Below are 22,941 nucleotides of genomic sequence, written 5' to 3'. Positions count from 1 at the left end.
GGGGGGACAGTTATTATCGGAGAAACGGGGGACGCCACGAACCTCCGCATGAAAATGGGGGGGTTGAAGATGGCAATGCTGGGGATTTCTCCAGACCCCGCTCATCCGCCGAGTTCAGCACGCATCTCATTGAACGATGGTCCGGGGATGCCCAACCAAGATGGCAGACTGGTTCTGTCGGGCTCCGTCAAAAGCTCTACTTGGCAGCAGGATCAGTGCCCTATATATGGCTCCTGCATCCATTCCGTCTCACTCGGAAGGGGTCAATTGAGTGCCGTGAGACATCCGGCCTTTCTCTGATACTTGTTGCTCTCACTCTATTTCTGGCGACAACTACGAATCATGGCCAACAGCAAGCCCTACTTCGGCTTGAAGGGCGGATGGCTGACCTTCTGGGTGACGGTGGCGTGTGCAACCGACATGATGCTGTTTGGATATGATCAGGGTGTCTTCGGTGGGTTTCTATCAGAACATGTCGGCGATATATGATACTAATCCATCATCGGTCACAGCCGGTGTAATCGTCACGAGTGACTTTCTCGACGTTCTCGATCTCCGCGGCAAGACAACGCTTCTTGGCACGATCACTGCCATCTATGATGCAGGTTGTCTGGTTGGTGCCATGGCTGCCATCTACTTTGGCGATATACTGGGACGAAAGAAAACGATCCTGTGTGGCACTACCATCATGACGGTTGGGGCCATTCTCCAGGCTTCCGCCTATAGTGTTCCTCAGATGATCGTGGGGCGGATTATTGCTGGCATCGGAAATGGAATGAACACGGCCACCGCTCCTGTGTGGCAGGGAGAGACATCGCAGATTAAGTGGAGAGGAAAGCTGGTGATCATCGAGTTGGTCTTGAACGTTGGGGGCTACTCGCTGGCTAACTGGATGACTTTCGCTTTCTCTTTTGTCCCGGGCCCAGCCGCCTGGCGGTTTCCTCTCGCTTTTCAGATCATCTTTATTCTGATTCTATACGCCACCGTCCCCTGGTTGCCCGAGTCACCCCGGTGGCTGATCTGCCGTGACCAGCCCGAAGAGGCTCAGCAGATCATTGCCGACCTCGAAGGCAAGGACCTCAACGACTCGCATGTCATTGCAGCCTACACCGAGATTCTGGCGACCATTCAGTATGAGCGAGAGCACAGTGTCTCGTGGGCCCAGTTGCTCCGCGGCAAAACGGGAGGTGAACAAGGCACGGGCAGCATTCGCCGCCTTCTCCTGGGGGCGGGTGCGCAGGCTATGCAGCAGCTGGCGGGAATTAATGTCACGTCATACTATCTTCCCACGGTCCTGATGGAATCGGTCGGGTTGTCGGAACGCCTCGCCCGGCTGCTCGCTGCCTGTAACTCGGTTTCTTACCTCGTGGCGAGCAGTGTGACGATTCCCACCATTGAGCGCTGGGGTCGACGGCGAATCCTGATGGTGTGTGCCTTGGCGCAGGGCATCTGCTATTTGCTGATCACTGTGCTCCTACGGTTCAGTGAACAGGGCGGACATACCGACCAGTATGTCTATGGGTCCGCCGCCGTTGCCTTTTTCTTCGTATACTATGTCTTCTTTGGCCTGAGCTTCCAGGGCATCGGGTGGCTGCTTCCGGTGGAGCTGAACTCGCTGAGCTTGCGAACCAAGGGCGTAGCTTTGGGCACGGCCACCAACTGGGCGATGAATTTCATGGTGGTTGAGATCACCCCGGTTGGGATTCAGAATCTCGGCTGGAAGTTTTACATCATCTGGACTGTCTTTAACTTTGCATTCGTGCCCACCGTCTATTTCTTCTATCCTGAGACGGCGAACCGGTCTCTGGAGGATATCGATCGCTTTTTCCATGAGCACCACAACGTTTTCGTGAATGGGAACGCGGAAGCCACAAGCATTGAGCGCCCAGCACGCTACATTGAGTTGGAGAAGGAGCTGGTCAAACGCAGCGCCGTCATTGCTGATGCCAAGACGTCTGGTTTTCTGGATGGGGAAGCGGAGCACAAGGAGATTGTCTAGGTGGCAACTTGGTTCGTCGTGGCACTTTTGTGACACCTTACGCTGCGAGTGTCCTGACTAAATAGCAGTGCCACCTGCCTGCGTATTTTGGGCGCCATGCGGAGTCTGTAGCGAGAAATATGGAGATATCCCACAGAGCCTCTGGGATTCCCACAGCTTTCCAATCATAGAGAATGCCAATACCGCCATTTTCCGGCTGGGACACCTCGAACTGAAAGGATCCCTGTATCACAGATATTTCCCGTACCCTTGTGAGACCCAGCGGACGGGTAAGACTGTACCACGAGGTGAAACGGAGGAGGGCTGCGGATTCAGATATGGATATCCCGGTCGAGAGACGCGTCTTTGGGCTTCTTTATAACCTCGACTTGGTGTTCTGTTTCTGTCAGCAGCCATTCGATCATCAAGATAGTATCTCGCCTCCATCGTTCTTTCCCTTTTTCCTCCTCGACCTCCGTGTCACTTGTTCGGACAAATACCACGTCAACAAGCCACTCCAGCCGTTGGTTGCCTCGTCCTAAGAGGCTTAGCGACTTTATTCTTTGATATTGATTATTATCACCTTTCACGTGGTCATTTAGCTTATTAACGTAGTTGAGACCTTATTGTTCCTGCTTTCGTCGACCCAGCAACCATTGCCCAAATGTCTGAACGGGAAGAGGGGCCAGTCCTGGTGAGAAGCCTGCATGAAGATCTCGAGCGAAAATATAGGGAGCACGGTCCCAAAATCAGGAGGATCTGGCATTCCTATACGAAGCAGAAACGGGTGGAGATCGTCAAGGACGGGGCAACCGGGGGCATCATGCTCCGACATGCCGGCGACCGAACCCTGGGAAACGTGCGTTTGATCCTCCCGGAGTGGAATGTCCGGGACCTTTGCGAGCCCAAGTCGGACTACTTCCTGCACCATCTCAAACATCGTGCGACCAAGTCTCTTGTTGAGCAGTACGAGACGGGCGTCCATGGAGGACCAGGAGATAAAGAATTCATTCTTAAAAGCATGGAAAAACACCAACTCCGCTACGAGAAAGCCCTCAAAAACAGTTTCACCATGTTCCGGGCCGGCGATTGCTACGGACAATCCTATATAGTAAACGACCCGGCCAACTTTGACGGAGTCATGGACGGTTTGTCCGATGCCGTCAAGGAGGGCTTCTGTGTCCCCCACGGCACAGGCGAACTTATTCTCATGAGACAGATTTACTTCCTGCAGGCCCTGAACCTCCTGGTGAAAAATCTGCTCGAGGAAGACGCGCGAATCGTGGAGGAGAAGGCGGCCCGAGCAGCCTTGGCCGCGCTGTCACTGGGCAAGCCCGACAAGCTCTCGCTGGAGGAATTGGCCGCGCGCGCTCTGGAGCAAAGGTCGGCTCTTGTCGATTCTCTGCATATCTGTCGCAGCGAGCCCACGTACCTTGCTCACCTGATGAATGTCTGGACCTTTAGTCGGCCGGAGCTCGTGCTCGACGACAAGGGCCGGCGAGTGCGGCAGACGGATCAATACTTCAGCACCGCGATGTTTGAGGCTGTTCACAGTAGTGTAGTTGGGGCGGCCGTTTGGGACATGATCTCTCAAATCCTGCAGGCTCTCCGCGACGGTCCTAAAGATCAAGCCTACAAGACGATCCTGCTTCAAGAACTGGCCAACATCCTCTTGTTCGAGTACAAGCACCTCCAAACGCTGTTCAAACGTTACACACAAGCATACTCCGGTTCTGGCCATTTCAAACGCATCCCAGACGTCTACGACGACGGTATCGCACGAGTCACGCTAAAGTCGAAGCCCGACGCCGTAGCTCGTTTGGAAGAGCGAGTCCAGCACATGTTCCGCCTCTGCCAAACCGACCTCACGCCTCCTAAAGCCATGGACTGGATTAAGAAGCTAGACGATCTTCAAAAAGCCTCCCCCATCGAGAGAAACTCCATGGCACAACCCGAGTTCGAAGCATTCGGCGACCTAGCCATGACAACCAGCTTCATGCAAACTCTCTCTGCTTCCCTTCCCATGCCCCCACCCTCGCAAAGCAGCGGCGTAACCTACTTCTGGCGCCTGAAAGGCCTATCCACGAAACTCGAAGACCTCAAGGCAACCATCGACCTCTCCAAACACGTAATTCCAATTGAAAAAATAGGCCAACCCGAAAAGGCCGAAGGCGCCTTGAAAGCCCTCGACGGATTCATTTTCTTCAAAATGGGTGCTGATGTCGGATTCCTGTACGACCACCTGAACAGATCCTGCATGACTGATCTGCAGAACCAGTACGCAGAACAAAAAGCCAGATCTGGCCAAGCATCGCAGATGTCTGCTACCCTACCAGCTCCGGGACCCTCCACTCGAAAGGCCCAGCTCAAACCCCAGCAGGAGAAAGGCCCCACGACGCGTCGCGCCCAAAATTCCGACTTTAGGATCTACCCCGCCACTGAGTCCCACGACACCATTTCGGCCTCTGTGTCCCCGACCTTCAAACTTAAGCTCAGCACGTATAATACCTTCTGGACGCTGTTTTCTCATTCTGGTACCGGGGGATCGATCTCCTGGACGGCGTTCGAAGAGGCCATGGCGGATATCGATTTCTCGGTTTCTCCGACAATCGGGTCATTCTTTACGTTCTCCCCGCCAAAGGAGTATCCCGTTCAGAAGACGATTACGTTGCGTCGGCCGCAGAAGTTGCTAATTGAGGGGTATGGGATGTCGCTGGTTGGACGGCGCTTGGCGAGGAAGTATGGGTGGGGAAAGAAGACGTTTGAGTTGGCTTGATGGTAGTGTGCTGAGATGTGAGGGGGTGTCTGGGTTAGAATGCTTGCAAATTTGGTGGGCATATGGGTAGATGTGTCTGGATTGTATTGGATGAGATGGCAGCGGTTAATATTCGCTGCTGAGGATTCATGATGTTTACATTCCTTTGAATTAGATTAGACATGAAGATTGAAATGGCAACTACAACGGTTTGTCGTATGATCCCATCCACCTGATGGAATCAATCTATAGCACTAGTGCAGTAGTACTAGCAGTAGTATTCAAGACGCTGGTGCTTACCAGGGTTAATGTGACCCCTGAAGGTACTAAACTATGGATATACATCCAGAAGACAACCATAACCATTCTTTCAAGCTATTACTCTGCTATATGCTCGTTAACTTCATGCTCCCCTAACATTTAGATTATAGATAGGTACTTTGGATCGCCGTGACTAAAATTGATGAATGAAACCCCTAGAAAATAGAGATATAGAGAGTGCAAAGCGCCCACACAAGCTCCCGTGAGACATGGCCAGCGGCCACAGAAAGAAAGATGTGGGATGTAAGTGTAATAAAGCAGAGGACGGAGTTGTACTGATAGCTGAGCAGGTTAAGATATAGGTATAGGATCTCGTGGTTTGTAATAGTTTATGCAGATAGCGAATCTAGAGAAACGAGTATGAGAACACTGGATTTGATATATCGGATTGATAGAGACCTGGGTTCCGCTTAGGGCACCGAGTTAGGATTAATATAACTCTTACTTCTAGGTATTCATTGAATATGGTTCATGAAAAATTGGATGTTTGACGGCTTTCGTCTAGATGGTATGCTAAAAGCAATTGATTCTATACTAGGACGGCAACAGAAGCTCCTACAAACCAACCCCAACCAAAACCAGTAGAAAGAACTCAATTCAACGTCTCCTCCACATCCACATACTCCTCCCAATCCACCCCCAGAATCCCCATGCGATTCAACACCACAGGATCCTCATGAGGCCGCTCATATTGCGGCTCAAATGCATCTCTGACCACCCCGGACCCCCATCGCGGATACCCATTGACATCAAAGAAATTCCACCCATCCCCGTAGATAAACGCACTGACTTCCTCCTCGAGCCAGATCCCCCGACCAATCTGCCAGTTACCGAACTCCAAGCCAATACCGATCACCAGCTTAGGACCGACAGCCACCCCGCGGTCCCGCCAGGGTAACCTGTCCCGGATCTTCGGGAGCAAGGTGCGCCAGTTCCCGCAATTATCCTGGAACCGGAGGAAGCTGAGCTCGATGGAACGGACCGTGGGTGGTAATTGGGCTAGGAAGGAGAGGATGTAATCGTGGGTGACTGGGAACCCGGAGAGTCCGAAATGGCGCAGCTTGGGCCATTTGTCGAGGGGGAAGATTGTCTGGAGGGGGACGGCATCCACGGCCATTCCGTTGTCGGAGATGTCCATGAGATCGTCGGACGCTGCGATGGTGGTCGCGAGGCTGATGTGTTCCATGTCGGTAGCTTCGGATAATGCTTGATGAAGGAGGCCCTGATCGACAGGGGGCCAGGCACGTTGGTCTTGGCTGCGGATGATGAGGGCAAGGTCTAGACGGGAGAAGCCCGGGGTGCGAAGGAGAGAGAGGAAGTGGTGGTACTCGTCGCAGGGGGCTTCGAAGATCGTGCAATTCAGACCTGTGTTGAGCTGGTGGGCGTCGAGTATGAGTTCCGAGATATGATGTTGTTCCTGGGCGAGTACCCTTGTCACAGTTCGGAATCCGCGCCATTGGTCTTTCGTGGTCTCGAGCTGATCGTTCCACCACTGGATATCGGGCCCGTCTTCGCCGGTCCTGGAGGCTGGCCATCCGCGAGGAATGGGGTAATTGAACCCGAATGGAAAGTCGCGAATCATGGGCGTTTCGTAGAGGGGGTTGAAGAGCCATCCGTGGGTAGCTGGGGTGATGGTGATTCTCTTCAGGGAGGGGAATTGCTTGAGTCCGTAGATCAGGGCTTCGGTGTCGGCGTTCGTCGCCAGGATGGTGTCCTGTTTCTCTACCAGCTCTTCATAGGTTTGCCAGAAGAGGTGCAGGGGTTGTTGGGCGGCCACGACTTCCAGAGCCCGGGTTACATGGTCTGGACGGTCCGCGTCGGTGTTCTTGCGTGTGCGTAACGCGTGGAGGTTTTTACGACATGCGATGGCATACCAGATGGGGCAGGTTTCGTCGGGATGCTCTTGGATTATCTGCCCGTTGGGGCCGTGGAAATAATCCCAGCGGTAGAGGCCTTCGAATGAAGTTGTCTGCAAGAGTGCGTCGTCCCAGATGATTTCTTCGATGTTGTGACGGTGTAGGTCGTGGTCTGCGATGGCACGAAAGACACGAATGTTGTCTGGATTGGCTGACAGGAATACGCGGTTGAGACGTAGATGGGCCATTCCGTGCAGGCGTTTGCTGGTCAAGCGTAGCGATTTGATGGCAGCGTTGGGAAGGCGAGAGATAATCAAGAGAAGCAGTTCATTTGGAAGGCTAGCCAGGGGGCTTTCCTGGTTTTTCAGCGGGGATGCCATGTTGTTTTGCTGTGATAAGGGTTATGGCGAGTGTCGAGTGCAGAGGTTTTAGGTCGTTATAGTTAGCGAGCCAGTCTAGTCAACTCACGATTGCTTGTGCTATCTTTTGCTGTCAAGATAGCCTTTGCTATATGACGGAGAGTTCAGAGATCTATATGCAGATTAACTTCCGGTGGACGGGCTTCGGAGTTCATCCCCGACTACAGCGCAAAGATATATTGTCGAAGCTACTGTCACATAGACCAAACGGATGTATCCCTTCTAGCTACTGGTGTGGAAGGTAGATGTCCATCATACATCATAGCCCATATATACAAGCTGACGAGAACTTTTGTGGCCGGGAATCTCCATGAGCCAAGGTTACTTCCGGTGCATCTTCCGCACCACTGCAGTCAACTGGCTGATTCCTGTCTTACGAAGTCTATTATGACGAAGGAGATTTTCAGATACCAACATGCCAGAGACAACACATATGCATCAAATGGCCTCTTTATTACCTAATTTCAATAATTCAAACATATACAGTCATTAGAATGAGATTATATCTAGTGGCGGACTTAGCCCTAACTCCGACCTCTGACTCATCACCTCACCAATATAACTATACCACCACCCATCATCCCACCAACCTCTCCCCACCTAACCAGGATGCCTTCCCCTTTGAGCACCCCCGAGCTCTTAGTCCTTATCCTCACCCACCTCGATCCCCAAACACTCCTCCTCTGCCAACGCGTCAACCGCACCTGGGCCACCCTCATCCAAACAACCCCCACCCTCCAAGAAGCCCTCTTCTTCCGACCCTCCCCCAACCCAGACACCAACCACCCCCACCACCACCACCACCACCACCACCACCACGATGCCCTAGAAACCACAACCCCCATCCCCGAAACCAAAACCTACAACCCCCTCCTCCTATCCCACTTTCCATCCCTCTTCCCAGCCATTACCTCCCCCTCTCCCCTCAACACGGGCAATTTCCCCGCCCCCCTCTCCAATCTAGCTCTCATCCACCACAAATCCCAACGATCAGCCTATCTCAGACAAGACGCCAGTTGGCGGAGAATGCTGACGCATCAACCGCCGTCTCGGGCGTTGGGGGTCATTAAAATTACCTCTGCGATGGGCGGGGAGACGTACCGGAAGTACAGGATTCCAGGGTGCGTGCGGGATTTGGATTCTTTGGAGAGGTGGGTTGCGAAGGGAGGGGTGGGGAGGGATGGTGGGTTCTTTGTTTTGGTTGTCGATTTGGAAACAATGCTAATTTTTTTTTAGAGAGCGGAGAGAATGATAGCGAGGAAGTGGAGGGCAGAAATGATGATCAACCAGGAGGATTAGAAGAAGAAGGCTACCTCCGCATGGGCCTCCTCTTCGACTTCCTCATCTCCGAAAGTATTCTCGACAACGCATCCATTATCTGGGGTGGTGTCATCCCAGAGGACCTGGAAGATGAATACGGTCCCGTACTAGAAGGGGTGTTTCGGCGCGCAACAGAGGACGCGGACGTGGTGATCTATGTGCATGAGACGGTGCAGTGCAGTATGGGAGGGAGAAGGGGAAGGGGGAAGGATTCCTGGAAGAAGAATCCGAGACATAAAATTTACAGGGAATATGAGAAGTTGGGTGTGAGTATTGGGGGTGCTTGTAGCTTTTTCTATGCTGCGTCGCCGGAGGAGGAGGGTGATTTGGAAGAGTATATGTCGCCTCGGGCGTGGGCGGAGCATGCGGCGTGGATGAGGAGGATTAATGACCGGTCGGAAGGGAGGGGACTGGAGGAGGCTTGATAGTGAGATTATTTTTGCCTTGAGAGTATGGCTAGTAGGGACATCTGCATAGTAACCCGTTCTGCTTGACAGGTATACCAGGAAGCATTGAAAAGGGATCGATGATATGAGTTTCGTTGCTTTTGCTAATCGACAGCATCCCTAGGTCTGGATAAATATACCAATCTATACATATTGACACCTTACACATGTAGAAAGCCCTACAAATCCCCACACCTCTTCACCACCGTCACTGGCCCATCATACTGATGTCTCCCCTGAACCACATACATGACCAAACTCACCAAAAACACCGCCACAAAGATCACCACACTCCAATTAAACGTATCGGCTGTGACGGGGGTTGACTCGGGCCAAAACGACCAAAACAGCGCAAACACAACGTACAGCCAGCCGATGATGTTGACTGCCAGTCCGTATTTCCCCAATCCCCAGCGAGCCGGTGGCAGGGTGTGAGGGTGCCAGATCTTGCGCCAGATGAGACAGCTCATGGAGATCGAGTATGAGAACATTAGCGCCGCTACGTTGAGGGAGACGATGGCGTTGAAGGCTGTTTCGGAGCCGATGTTGATCAGTGCTAAGAGTGCACTGATCAGGCAGCTGAGGAGGATGGAGTTGACGGGGAGTTTACGCTTCTCGTCGACTTTGGCGATCCAGCTGGAAAATGGTAGTCCGCGGTCACGCGCAAAGGAGAAGGTCTGTCGCGCGGTGGAGGCGTTGAAAAGGATGTTGCTGAGGATGACGGGGATGAGAATGATGGCTGTAAGACCATTGACGCCGGCCGTGTTGGTGGCTTGCTTGAACACGTAGATGAACGGGAAGCCGGTGTCGTCGCTCAAGGAGTCCTCCACGGACGGCGTCGCAAAGAGCATCGTAATCAACACGATCAACCCCAGAATGGCGTTGGCAAAGTAGGACCAGGTGATGGCAATCGGCACATATCGGCCAGCGTCCTTGATTTCCTCGGACATGTGGGCCGTTGCATCCGAGCCTAGAGAGTCAGCTTCATTCTTCAATGGCTTCCGGGGACGTACTGAGACAGCCGTAGATGGCCGCCAGCTGGCCCACCATCACGGTCAGACCCATGGATGACCATCCACCAAAGTTCTCAAACTTGGTAAACACCGCTTCCGCCGATTGCAACGGAGCCAGCACCCACAGGGTGACCACCACCACGACCCAGCAGAACACATGTGTGGCCAGCAGCAGGTTCTGCATGCGCGCCATGAGCCCGGAGCCGAAGATGTTAAAGTACAAGGCAATGAGGATCATGGCAAAGACAAACAGCGTTCCCTGCCACCCGGTGGGGTCGTAGTTGGGGTCACGGACGCTGATCAGGCCTTGGATGACGGTTCCGGTCAAAAAGGAGCCTGATGCGGTACCGGCCTGCCATGCTAAAACCGACATCCAGCCGGTCACGTAACTCAGGAATTTCTGGTACCGTGGCGATGCAAATTCCGAGACCCAGTGGTACTGACCTCCGGATGTGGGCGCCCTAGTCGGTTAGCCGGTGAATGATTGTGGAGGTGATTAGGAGGGATTACATGGAGGCCATTTCAGCCAAAGAGACGATGATGAACCCGAATCCAATCGAGCTCCAGACGTAGGTCCACAGCATGCCCGCCAGGCCGCCGTCTTGCAGACCTTCATAGTCCGACCTGTTGGAATGAGTATACAGTAAACACCTCAGATGGGATCGCGTACAGCATGATGTACTCCCAGGTAGCCTGGAGTACCGCCGAGAAACTAAGGGCAGCCAAGGGACGGATATTGCGCTGCGATCACTGATCAGTCAAAAACATTTCATGCATGGATGTGCTCACCTTGAACTGCTGGGCCTTGCCCATGCGCTCCATTTCCGTCATATCGTATCGGGTGCCATTGTCTCCTTCCTGGCTGGATCCATCGATCTCCATGGCCTGCAAGCCAGTTACCACCTCACTTTTGGCAGCATCTGGCTGCGTGTTCTGTGTGAAAGCCATGTCTGACCAGACAGCCTGAACTGCGACAGGGAAAAGCAAAGATCAGTGACCAGGAGCACCGAGCAGAGAGGGGAAGAGAATGAACAGGGGGGCGACGCAGGAAAAAAATAAGTTGCCAACCAAACCCGTCGGGCTTATCGCGGATCGCGGACGCTGCATGCTTAGCTCCCTCTTGGCGAAGCCCTAACCAGTGACGGGCTCTAGTCCGGCTCTCCAGCTGGCGTCTGGACGGGCGATGGGCAGGACAAAAAGTACGGCGCAATTTATAATCCCTGCCAGGGTGACATTTCTAATTCCACGGTCGCACCGACCGATTTCCCGATGCCGCCCGTCTTCTCATCATGCCTTGCAAGCATGTTCACCCTGAGGTTGGATTCACTTTTGTAGAGTAGTAACTAGAGCTTTTAGCAACACGCTCGCATCCAGCAGAGTGCTGACCGATGGTCTGTGCCCCTTCTTCCCCAGGTCGCCTGGGCCGGGTGGTTGTCTGAACCCCCTCGCTCCATCCTCCTCCGATTGACCCGGGGGTATCCACCTCTAGTGAGTCAGGGGCCGAAGGAGTTGAAACTAAATATGCAGTGCAGCGGTCCAGGCAATTCCGTGGGATGGCCTCAACCATGGCCAAGAGAACCGTTGCGCGACGAACCGCGCCTAGCTGGCTTAGCACCAGCTGGGTGGGTCTGTTTCAATTTAAAGCTTATCTGTGATATTCATCCACCTCGGCCTGACCGCGGGATTCCGTCAAGACAAAGAAATTTCGACCGCCGTGGAAAAGGCCTCCTGCCGGCCCAGACAAGAGACCGCCAGGGCCCAGCCATTAAAGTCAGCCTCACTATGCTGCCGCCCTGGTCACGCGGGTTATATCCCTCGCGGGCCCTCGGTGTCGATAAATCGGTCCAAATTGCGGAATTTCCAGGTTTCCCTGCGAGATCGCGTTCATGACATACAGCACCTTGCCCCCGGGGGTCTCGCCCCCGTTGGCGGAGGACAACGAGTACAACCATACTGGGCTCGTGATCATCTTTGCCAGTGTCTGCCTGTTCTTGATTCTCTCCTCGCTGGGCATGCGCATCTATGCGACATCCAAACGGTCGGTCTTGTTGAGCGATGATTACCTGCTCACTGTCGCGGTTGTACGGCATCCTTTCCCTTTCTTTGGTCAAATTGGTGCCTTCTCTGATGCATAGTTGCAAGTTAGGCTGTTGCTGTAGCACAGATTAGTGTCGTGTTATACCAGGCCCATCTGGGCTGGGGTAAGAGTCATGATCTTCTTGATCCCTCGAGGACAGCGAACATGGAAAAGGTGATCATCCAGTTTCCTCTTCTTGGACATTCGGCGGGTTCTTGTTCTAACCTTGGAAGAGCGCCTACGCGTCGGATCTGCTCTATATCGCCATCCTAGGGTTGTCCAAATGCTGCACCAGTGTCTTCTATGAGCACCTATCCACCTTCACATCGCGCTGGCTCACAAGAGGTCTGCTGGTTCTCTCGATGGCCTGGACTCTGATCTCGATCCTCTTGGTTGCCATCCGATGCAGCCACGATCCATGGGAAGATATCAATCACGTCTGTGGGCCGCTGGTAAGCCCACCTTTCTGTGCGCATGATATATGCTGTTCACCCACTGACGTCTGAAGCTATCTCACTGGACAGCCATCACCATCCTCGATGTCATCCTCGAAGTCCTGTTGCTGGCATACCCCGTGAAGCTCATCTACCGGGTTCGTCTCGGTCGCTCCCGCAAGCTGGCCGTTCTGTCCATCCTGGGTTGCCGGGGGATGTAAGTTTATCCCATCAATCATTCCCAAAACTAATCGCTCACCTGGATGCAGCCTAATTCCTCTCGCTGTCCTCCACTATATCTCTATTCACAAACAGATTTCCTCCTCCGATCCCACCTTAGTTGGTGCCTACGCCACCGTCATCGAAGAGCTCCATCTCTCGATCAGCATCCTCCTACTGACCCTCTCCTCCGTCAAACTGTTTCTCGCTACCTACGAAGATGACGACGGACTGGCATACACGAACGATGCATCGCGGGGGAAAAGCCAGTTACGCTCCCGATCCCGAAAGACACTTACCTTTCCGCGATCGGTGACTACTCGTCCATGGGATAATATGGAGGAGCCGATCCTGTATGATCCGGATCGAATGATCATGAAAGCGGTGCAAATCGAGGTGACCAGCGAGGTGGTGGAGATGCAGGATCGGAATCGGTATTCGGGGATGATTGCCCCGAGCGATGCCTAATGGGTTCTTTCTGTCGTTAACCTCATTCTTAGATCCTTATTCTAATACAAGTGTTGGCTAACACAGGGCGTGTCCATATCTACCGGCTACCCCCGGCAGCAGGCTGAAGGGACATCTGGAACTAGGCTGCAACGAACGTCAGCATCGAGATCTGTCTCGGACCATAGCTCCATTGCAACCTAATCACCGATGATATCTCGGATCTTCCGGAGCTTATGAAAGACGGAGACATAAGCATACCCCCACCAAAGTCTCCGTCTTAACACGGAGACTTTTCCTGCCCTAACAATAGCACAATGACTCTATATAAAACCACACACCCCTTTCTCTAATCCTCTTTACCCCCTCAATCCGCCTACACACAGCATCAAACAATGACCAAAAAACCCACCCTCGCCTTCTTCGGCGCCACCGGCGGCTCCACCCTCGCGTGCCTCATCCCCGCCCTCAAATCCGGCTACACATGCAATGCCCGTACGTCTCCCCCTCTCTCCCTCTCCCTCAACCCTAACAACCACCAGTCGTCCGCACCCCCAACAAACTCCTCACTCTCCTCTCCACCCACAACGCCCCCACCACCAACCTCACCATAATCCCCGGTTCCGCAACCTCCCTCCCCGCCGTGCACCAAACCCTCCTCCTCCCCAGCACTTCCACCCCCACCCCAACCGCAGTCGACCTCATAATCACCGGCATCGGGGGCACCCTCATCTCCAACCTCCCCAACCCCATCCCAACCCTCGACAACCCCACCATCTGCACCGACGCCACCCGCACAATCCTCACCGCGGCACGATCTCTCCCTTCGAAGCCCAAGATCGTGGTGATTACCGGCACGGGGATTAATTATACGAAACGGGATGTGCCGATTCTCATGTGGCCGCTGTATCATTGGTTATTGAGGGTGCCGCATGCGGATAAGAGGGTGATGGAGGGGTTGGTGGTGGGGGAGATGGAGAGGGGGGATGGGGAGAGGGGGATTAGTGGGTTTTTGTTTGTGAGGGCGAGTTTGTTGGTGGATGGGGGGGTTGGGGAGGAGGGGGAGGAAGGGATGGAGGGGGTGAAGGTGGGGAGGACGGAGAGTCCGGTCGTGGGGTATGTGGTTAGGAGGGGGGTCGTGGGGAGGTGGATTTTTGAGAATGTGGTTAGAAGGTGGGATGGCGATGACGGGGAGGGGGATGGGGAGGGGTATTGGGGTGGGAGTGTGATTATTACGGAGTGAGAGGGGACGTAGTTGGATTGTGTTGTAATTTTGGGGGTGTAAATAGTGCTTGGTTTGTGGGGTTCATTGTATGATTATGGATAAAACCTGTGTGGTGTCTGTTTAGGGTTGAGGCTAGACCAGTGACATCCGGGAGATGCATATATCTCGTATGTAAGATCCTGCATATTATAGGCAGCTAGCGTAAATTCCACCTATATAATGTCCAGATGGACCTTGTCAAGGCGCGTCCTGTTTTACTTGTTGCCATCCTTGACTTGTCCACAGCAGGACTGTAACTTGGGCCCCTTTGACACCTCTCAGATAACTTACCTAGCTAGAAAGCATTCTTTATCGGCTAATGACGGCCATCCAGTGTAGGCGCATTGAAGCTGTCTCCCGCTTGATCGAGATCTCCGTCTTAGCCATTAATGCTCTCCGTCTTAGCCATTAATGCTCTCCGTCCTACCTTGGCAGAAGCTACAAGCCCTACTGATCGTTGTCGGCATACTTGATCACCTACCATCGCAATGTCCGACCAAACCCCTACCTCTCCTGCTATCCCCGTCAACCCAATTGGCCCAGCACCACAGATACACGACCGACTATCATGCAAAGTGGGCAAAGACCCCGAGTTCGTCTCCGGATTAGCCCTCCTGTTCGATCTTCTTCGAATCCCCTACGTTCTCGTGGGGGAAGCGTATCGAAAAATTCTCGGGGATGCCCGCATCATATGCAACTTCGAATTCCTCATCGAAGATATCTTCCTAGGCCGCGCCTGCTACATGTTATGGGCAGCAGGGTTTTACAGATTTATCACCCCAGCGCAGCCAGATGGTTCCGGAGCAGCCAGGGACCCTACCGTTTGTACTCCCCTTGCGGTGTGTGACGCTTTGTTCTGTGTGCCCATATCGGGTCCTGATGATCTGGGGGTCTACGGTATCCATCGACATATCTGTCTTTATCAGAGAACCAGGATCTTGCCGCAGCTCACTCGGATCGGCACCGGGGTGTCCGATTTTGATCACCTGGACTTCCGGCTAGCCGATGATACTCGGCTGCCTCAGTTGCGCGTTTGCCATTCCCAACAGTGCTTGCAGAATCAGACCCTTGACCTCGGTGCTTGTATCTGTCAGAGCCCTCTCCCTGTGTACGGGGGTGGTCGGTACCCGAACGGCCTCCATCCGGTCAAGATCCTCAACCCTGAACGGTGGGGGTGACGATATGGTGGGCATAGTCCAAAGTGATCGATAATCCCGGTTTTAGTAGTTCTCGCGCGTCGCGCACTACTGCGTTCGTGTTTCTCCTAGATTAGCCATTTTTTGATTGATTTGATAGAAAGTCAATTTAATGATCCCAATGCATGGCTTAGTCATCAATGCCAGCATTATCCTTAGACTTCGATCCCGCCACGACCGACTTCCATCCATGTTCTTCAACCCCAACTCAAGCTTGATGCCACCACAATGGATGCAGAAGTGCGCCCAACGCGCGTCACTCAGCCTCGCCGGAGGCACCTGTATCAGAAGCACTCTGAGATTCCATCCCCCATCTCATCACATCCACACTAGCCATGGAGCAACCAGGATACGACCAGCTCTGCACACCCACCTGAGGCAGACACTCCGTCGGAGTACGCGCCAACAATCATGCAGTCTCTTCACCGACGCCATTCCTCCTATCTTAGTGCCTCCTCTCATCTTCACCGGGCTACTTCTCTCCCTCTGGGCCTGGAAATGCTTCTGGATTGTCGTGATGCAAGAAAAGCTCCTCTACCTCACCTGGCTGCCGCCGTTTGCCCGCTCCGAAAAGATAGCGGACTATCAGGCGGAATGCAAACCAGTGGTCTGGGAAGGGCATCAAATTCGAAGTCGCGACGGCACTAAGTTATCCATCTGCGAAGGACACATTCCTACCAAGAACCGTAACCTACCCGTCAGGAGCAGCAATGAACAGCCAGAAACCCAAGCTAGAAGAAAGCTAGTAGTAATCTGCTACTTCCAAGGCAACGGCGGCTCAACCCCCATGCGCTTACCACTTCTCTCCCAAATCCTGCGGGCCATCCACGCAGCACCCCAATCATCCCCTACAGACACATCCTACATTATAGCCGCTCTATCCTACCGCGGCTTCTGGACCTCATCCGGCCGCCCCACCCAACACGGCATCGAACTCGACACTCAAGCCTTTCTCGACTGGGTTGCCGAGACCTACAGCACTCCGGACACCAATCTCCAGATCATCCTCTGGGGCCATAGTCTCGGCTCCTCCATTGCAACCACCGGTCTCGCTACATATCTAGCTCGTCCTCGTGATAATGTGTCAGTGGCATCCATTTCCGGTGTGATCCTCGAGGCACCCGCGTCAAGCGTCAAGGATATGTTAATCAGTTTGTATCCGCAAAAGTGGCTCCCGTATCGGTATCTCTGGCCATTTTTGCGCAGTCATTGGGATAGTTCCCTTGCTGTGGAGCGGATGGCGCAATGGAGGGATGGGAGGGTGGCTTCTGGCCATGAGGATGAGGTGGGGATGGGTTCGGAGAGGCTGTCTCTTCCCCCGGTGCTTATTTTGTCGGCGGAGAAGGATGAGGTGGTTCCGGCACATGCAGCGGATGAGTTGGAACGGGTTGGTAGACGTTTAGGGTTGGTTGTGACACGGAAGCATGTCGCTGGGGCTTTGCATACGGAAGCACCGGTTAAGGCGGATGGGAGGAAGGCGATGGTGGATTTTTTGTTTCAGTGTACATGTTCTGCACCTGCATCCGACAAAGAGCGTCCACAAGGTTAATGTCCGAATAGTTTGTCGTTACCTATTTTATCGGATCCGGGCAATACCATCCAGACCGGTTAAATCATCCAATTCTGTAACTACCACACTTTCTGCTGACATTTCCATGTCTCTTGACACAGTACCACTACCAGTCGTAGGTGACTCCCGAAAGGATATGAAAAGTACCGGAATAACAGACCGGATGTCAAAAAACATTACCATCGATTCATATCTCTTCCGAGCCATTCAATTTCTCTTTGTAGGACTTCACTAGGGCCAGACACCATCCCGCATCCGGCAAGCGTGCGGGGTTTCCCTCCATGAATTCACCCCCTCCTCTCCAACCATTCTTCCACCCATCAACAACCCATCATCAACCTCTCTCACAAGCATGCCCCCCTCGCAATTCCGCCTCGTCTTCTCCGTCCCTCCCGCCGGCCTGGCCGCCTGCAAAGCCGCCATCTTCGCCGCAGGCGCCGGCAGTTACCCGGGCGGCAAATACACCGAGTGCTGCTGGACCACCGCCGGCACGGGCCAATTCCGGCCGGGCGATGCCGCGAATCCCCACATTGGGACCGTGGGGGCCCTGGAAGAGACCCCGGAGATCCGGGTCGAGACCATCTGTGTGGGGGAGGAGGTGGCCAGGCAGGCGGTGGAGGCGTTGAAGCGGTATGTATTGCTGCTGTGGTGCCGGACTGTGTTTGCTGGGGGGGACTGACTGGGGGAGTAGGGCGCATCCGTATGAACAGCCGTCGTATAGTGTGTTTCGGATGGAGGATTTCTGAGACCTGGAGGGGTAGGATGTATAAGAAGGAGTAGGATGCAGCTTTCTTACATTGTTGCTTGAATTGAATCTGTGGACGTGATTGATTTCAAATTTATGCTTTCCATCTTCATTTCACTCCTTGTTTGTTTGCGTCTGGTCATGGCTCCGGTACGGTTCTTACGTGGGCTGCCAGGAAGGGACATACATCCTTGGTGCAGTTGCTCATTGACCACCATGCGGATGTCAACTTGAAGGACCAGGAAAGAAGTAGCCCCATTTCTCGGGCGTACCAATCGGGCCACGATGATATCGTTACATTGCTCATTACCCATGGGGCACGACAACCGCCATATATGAGAAACAGAAAGCCTCCGTCCGACTAGCACATTCGAGCAAGGTAATCAAGCTGTTTTACATATCGAGGGATCCGCTTGAAGTGATGGAGATGAGTCGAAAGGTCTGCCTTGACTATATCACCACTGATCCGGCGAGGGGACAAATATCTGTTGCTATATTTCTCTGTCGTTATACCATTTCAGCACTGTTGCAGGAGTTGACGAGGTCACTCAGTGGTCACCTTGTTGGATTGATCCTATTGGATACGATGGGATTGGATGCGCAGGTTTACTTGAGACTCGGGGGTATTGCTGTTGCTAAATTACCTTCAGCCAGGTAACTACCTTATACCGGTGACTGTATCCAATCAATCAATATGCTCGGCATAGCTCTTGTCAACCTACTACATTATGTCTTCCACGGGTCCAATGAAAGAAAAGTAAGTGGCTTGTCAAAGTTGAACCCATGTAAAAAGCCCCTGCAGAGGTGTACAGAATAAGCGCCGTGACAAGAACATAAGAATGGTCTCCACAAAATCCCCAGAACAGTAAATGAAGAGTACAGCCCTAATCCCCTTGGACATATTTCCAACGAAATCAACCAATTTCATACACCACCCACCCTACACCCATAACCCCCATTAATTCCCCTTCAACTCCCCCGCAATCTCATCCGCCACACTCTGCCTACCCACCCACCAATAACCACATTAGCAAACTCCTACCAGCCCAATTCCCAACCCCAATACCCGTTTCAAACCCAACCAACCAACCTCCAAAACAAAAATAGCAACTTTCAAAAGGAGGAAGGAATAAACTCACCCAAACTCCCTCGCCACCAACCCCAAATCCACCCCATTCGGCCCCGGCATATACGTCGTCCGATTCGTCAACCAAGTCGAATCCGACCAATTCTCATTCTCGTGGATGATCATAGCGGTGGCCCATCCGTCCACGTATGATCGGACTTGTACCACCTTGCCTTCGGTGTCCCACCGCGTGGCCCAGATGTTGATTTCGTCGAGGATGCGACCTATACCTCCCACCCATCAGTCACATAGCCGGGTTAGTACAGATGCCACCTGAACCACTATCGAACCGGGGTATATGGATTGGGTAAGTTACCGTTCTTGGCAACCGCTTGCATTCGCATCTCCTGCACCGACCACTCACTCTCACAGCCCCCGACCACGTTCACGAGAGTGTAGGTGGGTTGTCCGGCGAGGGCGTTATAGAGACGACCTTCACTGTTCACGATGAAGAGGGAGAGTTTTTCGTAGTGTCCGGCTAACGGGTGCGAGCCCATCACGGTCCAGCTGAGGAAGGGCCGGAAGTGCGAGATGAAGCCGGCGGGGTTGCCGGAGATGAGCTTGTTCCAGATGGTGGTGATGTCGGTGGTGGAGGGGTAGGGGCAGGAGGTTCGGGGGTGGGGGTGGTTGTGATGGGTGGCGGCGAGGGTTAGGGGGAGGAAGAGGAGGACGTGGGCTAGGGTGAGGAGGTTCATTGTGGTGGTAGCGGTGGTACAGATTGACTGGGTGGGAGAGTGGGATGGAATCTGGTTGGGTAGGAGCAGTCTTAATGTATGTGGACGACTGTCGTTGGGTCAGGGGTGTTAGGGGAATTGGCAATCCGGCTGGAGAGGTATTCAGCCAACCATTAGGCCACTAGTACATGCCCCTGCAGGGACTGCAGTTGATTGCCTCCATTGTAGTTCCTAATTCTGTATAGATTGCTTGGGTGGGTTTCCTACGCTATCTCCCGAATTGCATATATTACGTCCCAATCGAGAACCAACAAGCCAGAAGATCTCATTGTCTGGACTTCGTCTCCTGCATTAAGGACCTTGCATGCAGTCGACAAGGGTATTGTTCCGGGCCGTAGCCTCGGAGTTTTCCAAGGACTAGAATATCTGGGTCTAGAAGCCGGTCCTGACCTTCTCATATTGGCTGATATCCACATGATATTCCTTGGCTTACCTGTTACGTCCTTGGGACTCCCTGAAAGAGATATAGTAGACAGCCTATCGATTCACGATCGCGGCGATGGACGATCGCGGGTATCCGGCGCTAGTGGACCCAGCCCCCACTGCATCTCATCTACATATCTACAGTCTAGACCCGGGCAAGTGGATCAGTCAACCCTGTGGCGCTTTATTGATCTGCCTCGGATCCATCTCCATTCTTCAGGACACAATACTTTCTCCGATTCGCCTGCAACCGATCCCACTCGTTGAAAACCCTGAACCATCATCCGATCTCGGACCCGAGAGCATGGCAGATCACACTACAGCTCTCTCCCGAAGCCTACACCATCCCCCCGGTCCCAATCCCACGCAATCGCGGCCCATACCGACCCAACAAGAACGGAATCGGCACCGCCGCCAAACATATCAACGCCAACAGCGTCGATCCCCTATCCACACTGTCAGCACAACCCACACTATAACCCTCACCGTACCAAAAAATAATGGGGGCTAAGGAATACATACCACCCATACCCCAACGCCTTATACAACTGAAACCCCACGACCGAAAACACCGCCGCGACCAAAAACCGCGCCACCACGGCCGCCGCCAACGCACTCGCCGCATACTCCTCAAACGCATCGACCAAATACGACTGCACGCAGATATACGCCGTCACCATACCCAACCCCAATATCCCCGCCCCCAGCAACGTCACGATCCAATGGACGTGGTATTCGGCCGTCCAGCCGAAAATCACTAGTCCGATGGGGACGATCAGCATGCCGACTTGCATGAAGGGGAGGCGGAATTCGGGCATGCGGGTGGCAACTCCGGTTTGTTGAGCGTAGCGGGATGCGAAGTACCGGTAGGATGGGTTGGAGTATTTCATGCAGAAGGCGACGCCGGCGAAGGCGCCGAGGCCGGCGCCGAGGAAGCCCAAGCCGGTGGTGCCGTGCGTCCAGTGGTAGCTGTAGAGACCGTATTCCGGGTGGGAGGAGAAGAGGAGGGTGATGGTGACCATGTGGAGGTAGAGGAGGCCGAAGACACTGCTTTGTTAGTAACATGTCCCGGTAGGCAGAGTAGTCTTTGGAAGAAACAGGAAGGAATGGACGTACAGGGCCAGATACAAACTCATAAACGTGCAAATCGGCGAAAAGAACAACAGCCGTAGCGGACGAAAGATCGACTGTCGAAACACCTTCGTCGCATCCGACTCCCCCTCGACCCAATACACCGTCCCCGGGTTTGCCTTCTCCAGGGCCCGTTTCCTCCGCTGCAACAACACCGGCGCATAGGTTTCTTTCTGAAACGCCACGGCCAAACCCGTCACCACGCCAGCGGCTATAGTCACCACCCAGAGCATCCATCGCCAGCCATTCGTCCCGTAGGCAATGAATCCCCCCACGACGCCGCCGAGAACCGGACCGCAGATGGGTCCGAGACCGTACACGGCTTGGGCTTTGCCTCGTTCTTCGTGCGAGAAGAGATCCCCGATGCTGCTCCCGCCGAGACTGGGGCCCGCGGAGCCGGCCACCCCTGCGAGGAAGCGTAGGATGACGAGGCCGGGCATGTTGTGGACTAGGGCACATCCGACGTTCAGCAGGGTGAAGATGGCGAAGCAGATGGTGTAGACGGGTCGACGGCCGAAGATTTCCGAGCATGGTGCTACGCCGAGGGGTCCTAATGCTAGTCCGACGAGGTAGAAGGCGATGGGCAGGACGGGGGTGTATGGACTGGTGAGATGGAACTCGATGGCAATGTCGAAGACTCCGAGGGTGAGGATGGTGGAGGCGATGGGAGAGAGAGTCCCTTGGAGGGAGATGAGAAGCACGTTCAGCCATTTTCGTCCGTTGGACCAGTTTCGTGGATACTCCGGGTCGTTGGGGCCGTCCCAGTCCTGAATACTGTGAGGGAGAGTTTCGTGGTGGGTGAACAGGACTTACGACAACCACGACGTCGGGCTCGGTGCGGCTAGATACTGGGCTTTTCTCGGACTCAGCAGGGCTGTTGCTGCTGGAATCAAGCTGGGGTTTTTCGTCGCGCATCATGGTGGCTCAGTGCTGGGTTGTGTCGACTTGACGGTGAGGGGCGAGGAACCGTCACAGATATCTGGACCGGACTGGAGATATCTGGCAGATTCTGAGCGCAGCTGAATCGTGTGGATGCATCCTACTCGGAGCTCGGAAGTGTATGTCCGGTGCATGCACAGCAGTCTAGGATGGATGTAAGTTTCCAAGCGAGTTGCAGCCAGCAATGCGCTGCACCATTGATTGCCCCGTAGACTATTCGGTGGGTCGATGCTTGGCACTGATCTCAAAGTTTCTCGCCCGAACCGTACAGCATCACCGTTTCAGATAGATGATTTCGACCGTATCGTTAGCCACATGCGTTGACTTTGTGGCTGGATGACTCGATGACAGCTATCGGGTCTATTGACATGTAGTCCTGTTGCCTCCAACGGCTGTCCGTTAGACTAGATGAGGAGATCGGGCTGTCAGTAGCCGCTTGCATTGTCAGTCACTAGAAAATTGTACGATCTGAGTGGGTCTAGAGTGGACGATCAGGCAACCGCCGATCTGCATGGTTCCGCTAGTTCT

General features: G+C 53.7%; 12 protein-coding genes across 12 annotated transcripts; 8 read left to right on the top strand and 4 right to left on the bottom strand.

The window, feature by feature from the left end:
- Window positions 1-224: 224 nt before the first annotated feature.
- On the top strand, window positions 225-2,142 carry BO80DRAFT_224786 (general substrate transporter). Its single transcript, XM_025714425.1, has 3 exons — window positions 225-454; window positions 513-2,010; window positions 2,068-2,142. Exons 1-2 carry the CDS (start codon window positions 343-345, stop codon window positions 1,997-1,999), a joined length of 1,599 nt encoding a protein of 532 aa, XP_025570822.1. The 5' UTR covers window positions 225-342; the 3' UTR covers window positions 2,000-2,010; window positions 2,068-2,142.
- Window positions 2,143-2,534: 392 nt separating this feature from the next.
- BO80DRAFT_224788 (uncharacterized protein) lies at window positions 2,535-4,950 on the top strand. Its single transcript, XM_025714426.1, has one exon. The coding sequence runs from the start codon at window positions 2,643-2,645 to the stop codon at window positions 4,752-4,754; it is 2,112 nt and encodes a 703-aa protein (XP_025570821.1). The 5' UTR covers window positions 2,535-2,642; the 3' UTR covers window positions 4,755-4,950.
- Window positions 4,951-5,754: 804 nt separating this feature from the next.
- Window positions 5,755-7,251, bottom strand: BO80DRAFT_321382 (F-box protein; the record flags this gene model as incomplete). Its single annotated transcript, XM_025715132.1, has 1 exon — window positions 5,755-7,251. A coding segment is annotated over one exon (1,497 nt), but the record flags the coding sequence as incomplete, so codon positions are not given.
- Window positions 7,252-7,938: 687 nt separating this feature from the next.
- BO80DRAFT_468538 (F-box protein) lies at window positions 7,939-9,243 on the top strand (the record flags this gene model as incomplete). Its single annotated transcript, XM_025722941.1, has 2 exons — window positions 7,939-8,512; window positions 8,566-9,243. The coding sequence occupies 2 exons, from the start codon at window positions 7,939-7,941 to the stop codon at window positions 9,072-9,074; spliced, it is 1,083 nt and encodes a 360-aa protein (XP_025570819.1). The 3' UTR covers window positions 9,075-9,243.
- BO80DRAFT_391669 (GABA permease) lies at window positions 9,184-11,137 on the bottom strand. The gene is made up of 5 exons (XM_025717187.1): window positions 10,898-11,137; window positions 10,779-10,849; window positions 10,619-10,732; window positions 10,109-10,569; window positions 9,184-10,065 (listed from the first exon to the last, which is right to left on the bottom strand). Exons 1-5 carry the CDS (start codon window positions 11,054-11,056, stop codon window positions 9,275-9,277), a joined length of 1,596 nt encoding a protein of 531 aa, XP_025570818.1. The 5' UTR covers window positions 11,057-11,137; the 3' UTR covers window positions 9,184-9,274.
- Window positions 11,138-11,835: 698 nt separating this feature from the next.
- On the top strand, window positions 11,836-13,447 carry BO80DRAFT_224707 (uncharacterized protein). The gene is made up of 5 exons (XM_025714424.1): window positions 11,836-12,189; window positions 12,255-12,359; window positions 12,419-12,637; window positions 12,694-12,836; window positions 12,889-13,447. Exons 1-5 carry the CDS (start codon window positions 11,995-11,997, stop codon window positions 13,304-13,306), a joined length of 1,080 nt encoding a protein of 359 aa, XP_025570817.1. The 5' UTR covers window positions 11,836-11,994; the 3' UTR covers window positions 13,307-13,447.
- Window positions 13,448-13,493: 46 nt separating this feature from the next.
- On the top strand, window positions 13,494-14,765 carry BO80DRAFT_224638 (uncharacterized protein). The gene is made up of 3 exons (XM_025714422.1): window positions 13,494-13,780; window positions 13,828-14,231; window positions 14,510-14,765. The coding sequence occupies exons 1-3, from the start codon at window positions 13,681-13,683 to the stop codon at window positions 14,600-14,602; spliced, it is 597 nt and encodes a 198-aa protein (XP_025570816.1). The 5' UTR covers window positions 13,494-13,680; the 3' UTR covers window positions 14,603-14,765.
- A 272-nt stretch (window positions 14,766-15,037) lies between these two features.
- BO80DRAFT_449217 (uncharacterized protein) lies at window positions 15,038-15,727 on the top strand (the record flags this gene model as incomplete). The annotated part of the gene is made up of 1 exon (XM_025721731.1): window positions 15,038-15,727. The coding sequence occupies one exon, from the start codon at window positions 15,038-15,040 to the stop codon at window positions 15,725-15,727; it is 690 nt and encodes a 229-aa protein (XP_025570815.1).
- A 226-nt stretch (window positions 15,728-15,953) lies between these two features.
- Window positions 15,954-17,359, top strand: BO80DRAFT_429030 (alpha/beta hydrolase). Its single transcript, XM_025720382.1, has one exon. It carries the CDS (start codon window positions 15,963-15,965, stop codon window positions 17,292-17,294), a length of 1,332 nt encoding a protein of 443 aa, XP_025570814.1. The 5' UTR covers window positions 15,954-15,962; the 3' UTR covers window positions 17,295-17,359.
- Window positions 17,360-17,667: 308 nt separating this feature from the next.
- Window positions 17,668-18,061, top strand: BO80DRAFT_449215 (structural toxin protein RtxA; the record flags this gene model as incomplete). Its single annotated transcript, XM_025721730.1, has 2 exons — window positions 17,668-17,945; window positions 18,007-18,061. The coding sequence occupies 2 exons, from the start codon at window positions 17,668-17,670 to the stop codon at window positions 18,059-18,061; spliced, it is 333 nt and encodes a 110-aa protein (XP_025570813.1).
- Window positions 18,062-19,195: 1,134 nt separating this feature from the next.
- BO80DRAFT_366248 (uncharacterized protein) lies at window positions 19,196-19,881 on the bottom strand (the record flags this gene model as incomplete). The annotated part of the gene is made up of 2 exons (XM_025716239.1): window positions 19,196-19,410; window positions 19,503-19,881. The coding sequence occupies 2 exons, from the start codon at window positions 19,879-19,881 to the stop codon at window positions 19,196-19,198; spliced, it is 594 nt and encodes a 197-aa protein (XP_025570812.1).
- Window positions 19,882-20,680: 799 nt separating this feature from the next.
- On the bottom strand, window positions 20,681-22,389 carry BO80DRAFT_366253 (MFS general substrate transporter; the record flags this gene model as incomplete). The annotated part of the gene is made up of 4 exons (XM_025716240.1): window positions 20,681-20,789; window positions 20,866-21,390; window positions 21,460-22,241; window positions 22,288-22,389. The coding sequence occupies 4 exons, from the start codon at window positions 22,387-22,389 to the stop codon at window positions 20,681-20,683; spliced, it is 1,518 nt and encodes a 505-aa protein (XP_025570811.1).
- Window positions 22,390-22,941: the final 552 nt, after the last annotated feature.

Source organism: Aspergillus ibericus (genome assembly GCF_003184845.1).
Source record: "Aspergillus ibericus CBS 121593 unplaced genomic scaffold BO80scaffold_56, whole genome shotgun sequence".
Taxonomy (NCBI): domain Eukaryota; kingdom Fungi; phylum Ascomycota; class Eurotiomycetes; order Eurotiales; family Aspergillaceae; genus Aspergillus; species Aspergillus ibericus.
The sequence above is the reverse complement of the archived record's forward strand: the minus strand, read 5'-3'. Positions and strand labels throughout refer to the sequence as shown.

Coding starts and splice junctions, on each gene's coding strand:
- BO80DRAFT_224786 (XM_025714425.1), top strand. CDS start 343: ATGGCCAACAGCAAGCCCTACTTCGGCTTGAAGGGCGGATGGCTGACC. Junction 455..512: donor ATATGATCAGGGTGTCTTCG/GTGGGTTTCTAT, acceptor CATCGGTCACAG/CCGGTGTAATCGTCACGAGT.
- BO80DRAFT_224788 (XM_025714426.1), top strand. CDS start 2,643: ATGTCTGAACGGGAAGAGGGGCCAGTCCTGGTGAGAAGCCTGCATGAA.
- BO80DRAFT_391669 (XM_025717187.1), bottom strand. CDS start 11,056: ATGGCTTTCACACAGAACACGCAGCCAGATGCTGCCAAAAGTGAGGTG. Junction 10,733..10,778: donor ACCTGGGAGTACATCATGCT/GTACGCGATCCC, acceptor TCATTCCAACAG/GTCGGACTATGAAGGTCTGC. Junction 10,570..10,618: donor TTGGCTGAAATGGCCTCCAT/GTAATCCCTCCT, acceptor CTAACCGACTAG/GGCGCCCACATCCGGAGGTC.
- BO80DRAFT_224707 (XM_025714424.1), top strand. CDS start 11,995: ATGACATACAGCACCTTGCCCCCGGGGGTCTCGCCCCCGTTGGCGGAG. Junction 12,190..12,254: donor ACCTGCTCACTGTCGCGGTT/GTACGGCATCCT, acceptor GTTGCAAGTTAG/GCTGTTGCTGTAGCACAGAT. Junction 12,360..12,418: donor GGACAGCGAACATGGAAAAG/GTGATCATCCAG, acceptor TAACCTTGGAAG/AGCGCCTACGCGTCGGATCT.
- BO80DRAFT_224638 (XM_025714422.1), top strand. CDS start 13,681: ATGACCAAAAAACCCACCCTCGCCTTCTTCGGCGCCACCGGCGGCTCC. Junction 13,781..13,827: donor CGGCTACACATGCAATGCCC/GTACGTCTCCCC, acceptor AACAACCACCAG/TCGTCCGCACCCCCAACAAA. Junction 14,232..14,509: donor TGCCGCATGCGGATAAGAGG/GTGATGGAGGGG, acceptor TTGGGGTGGGAG/TGTGATTATTACGGAGTGAG.
- BO80DRAFT_429030 (XM_025720382.1), top strand. CDS start 15,963: ATGCCACCACAATGGATGCAGAAGTGCGCCCAACGCGCGTCACTCAGC.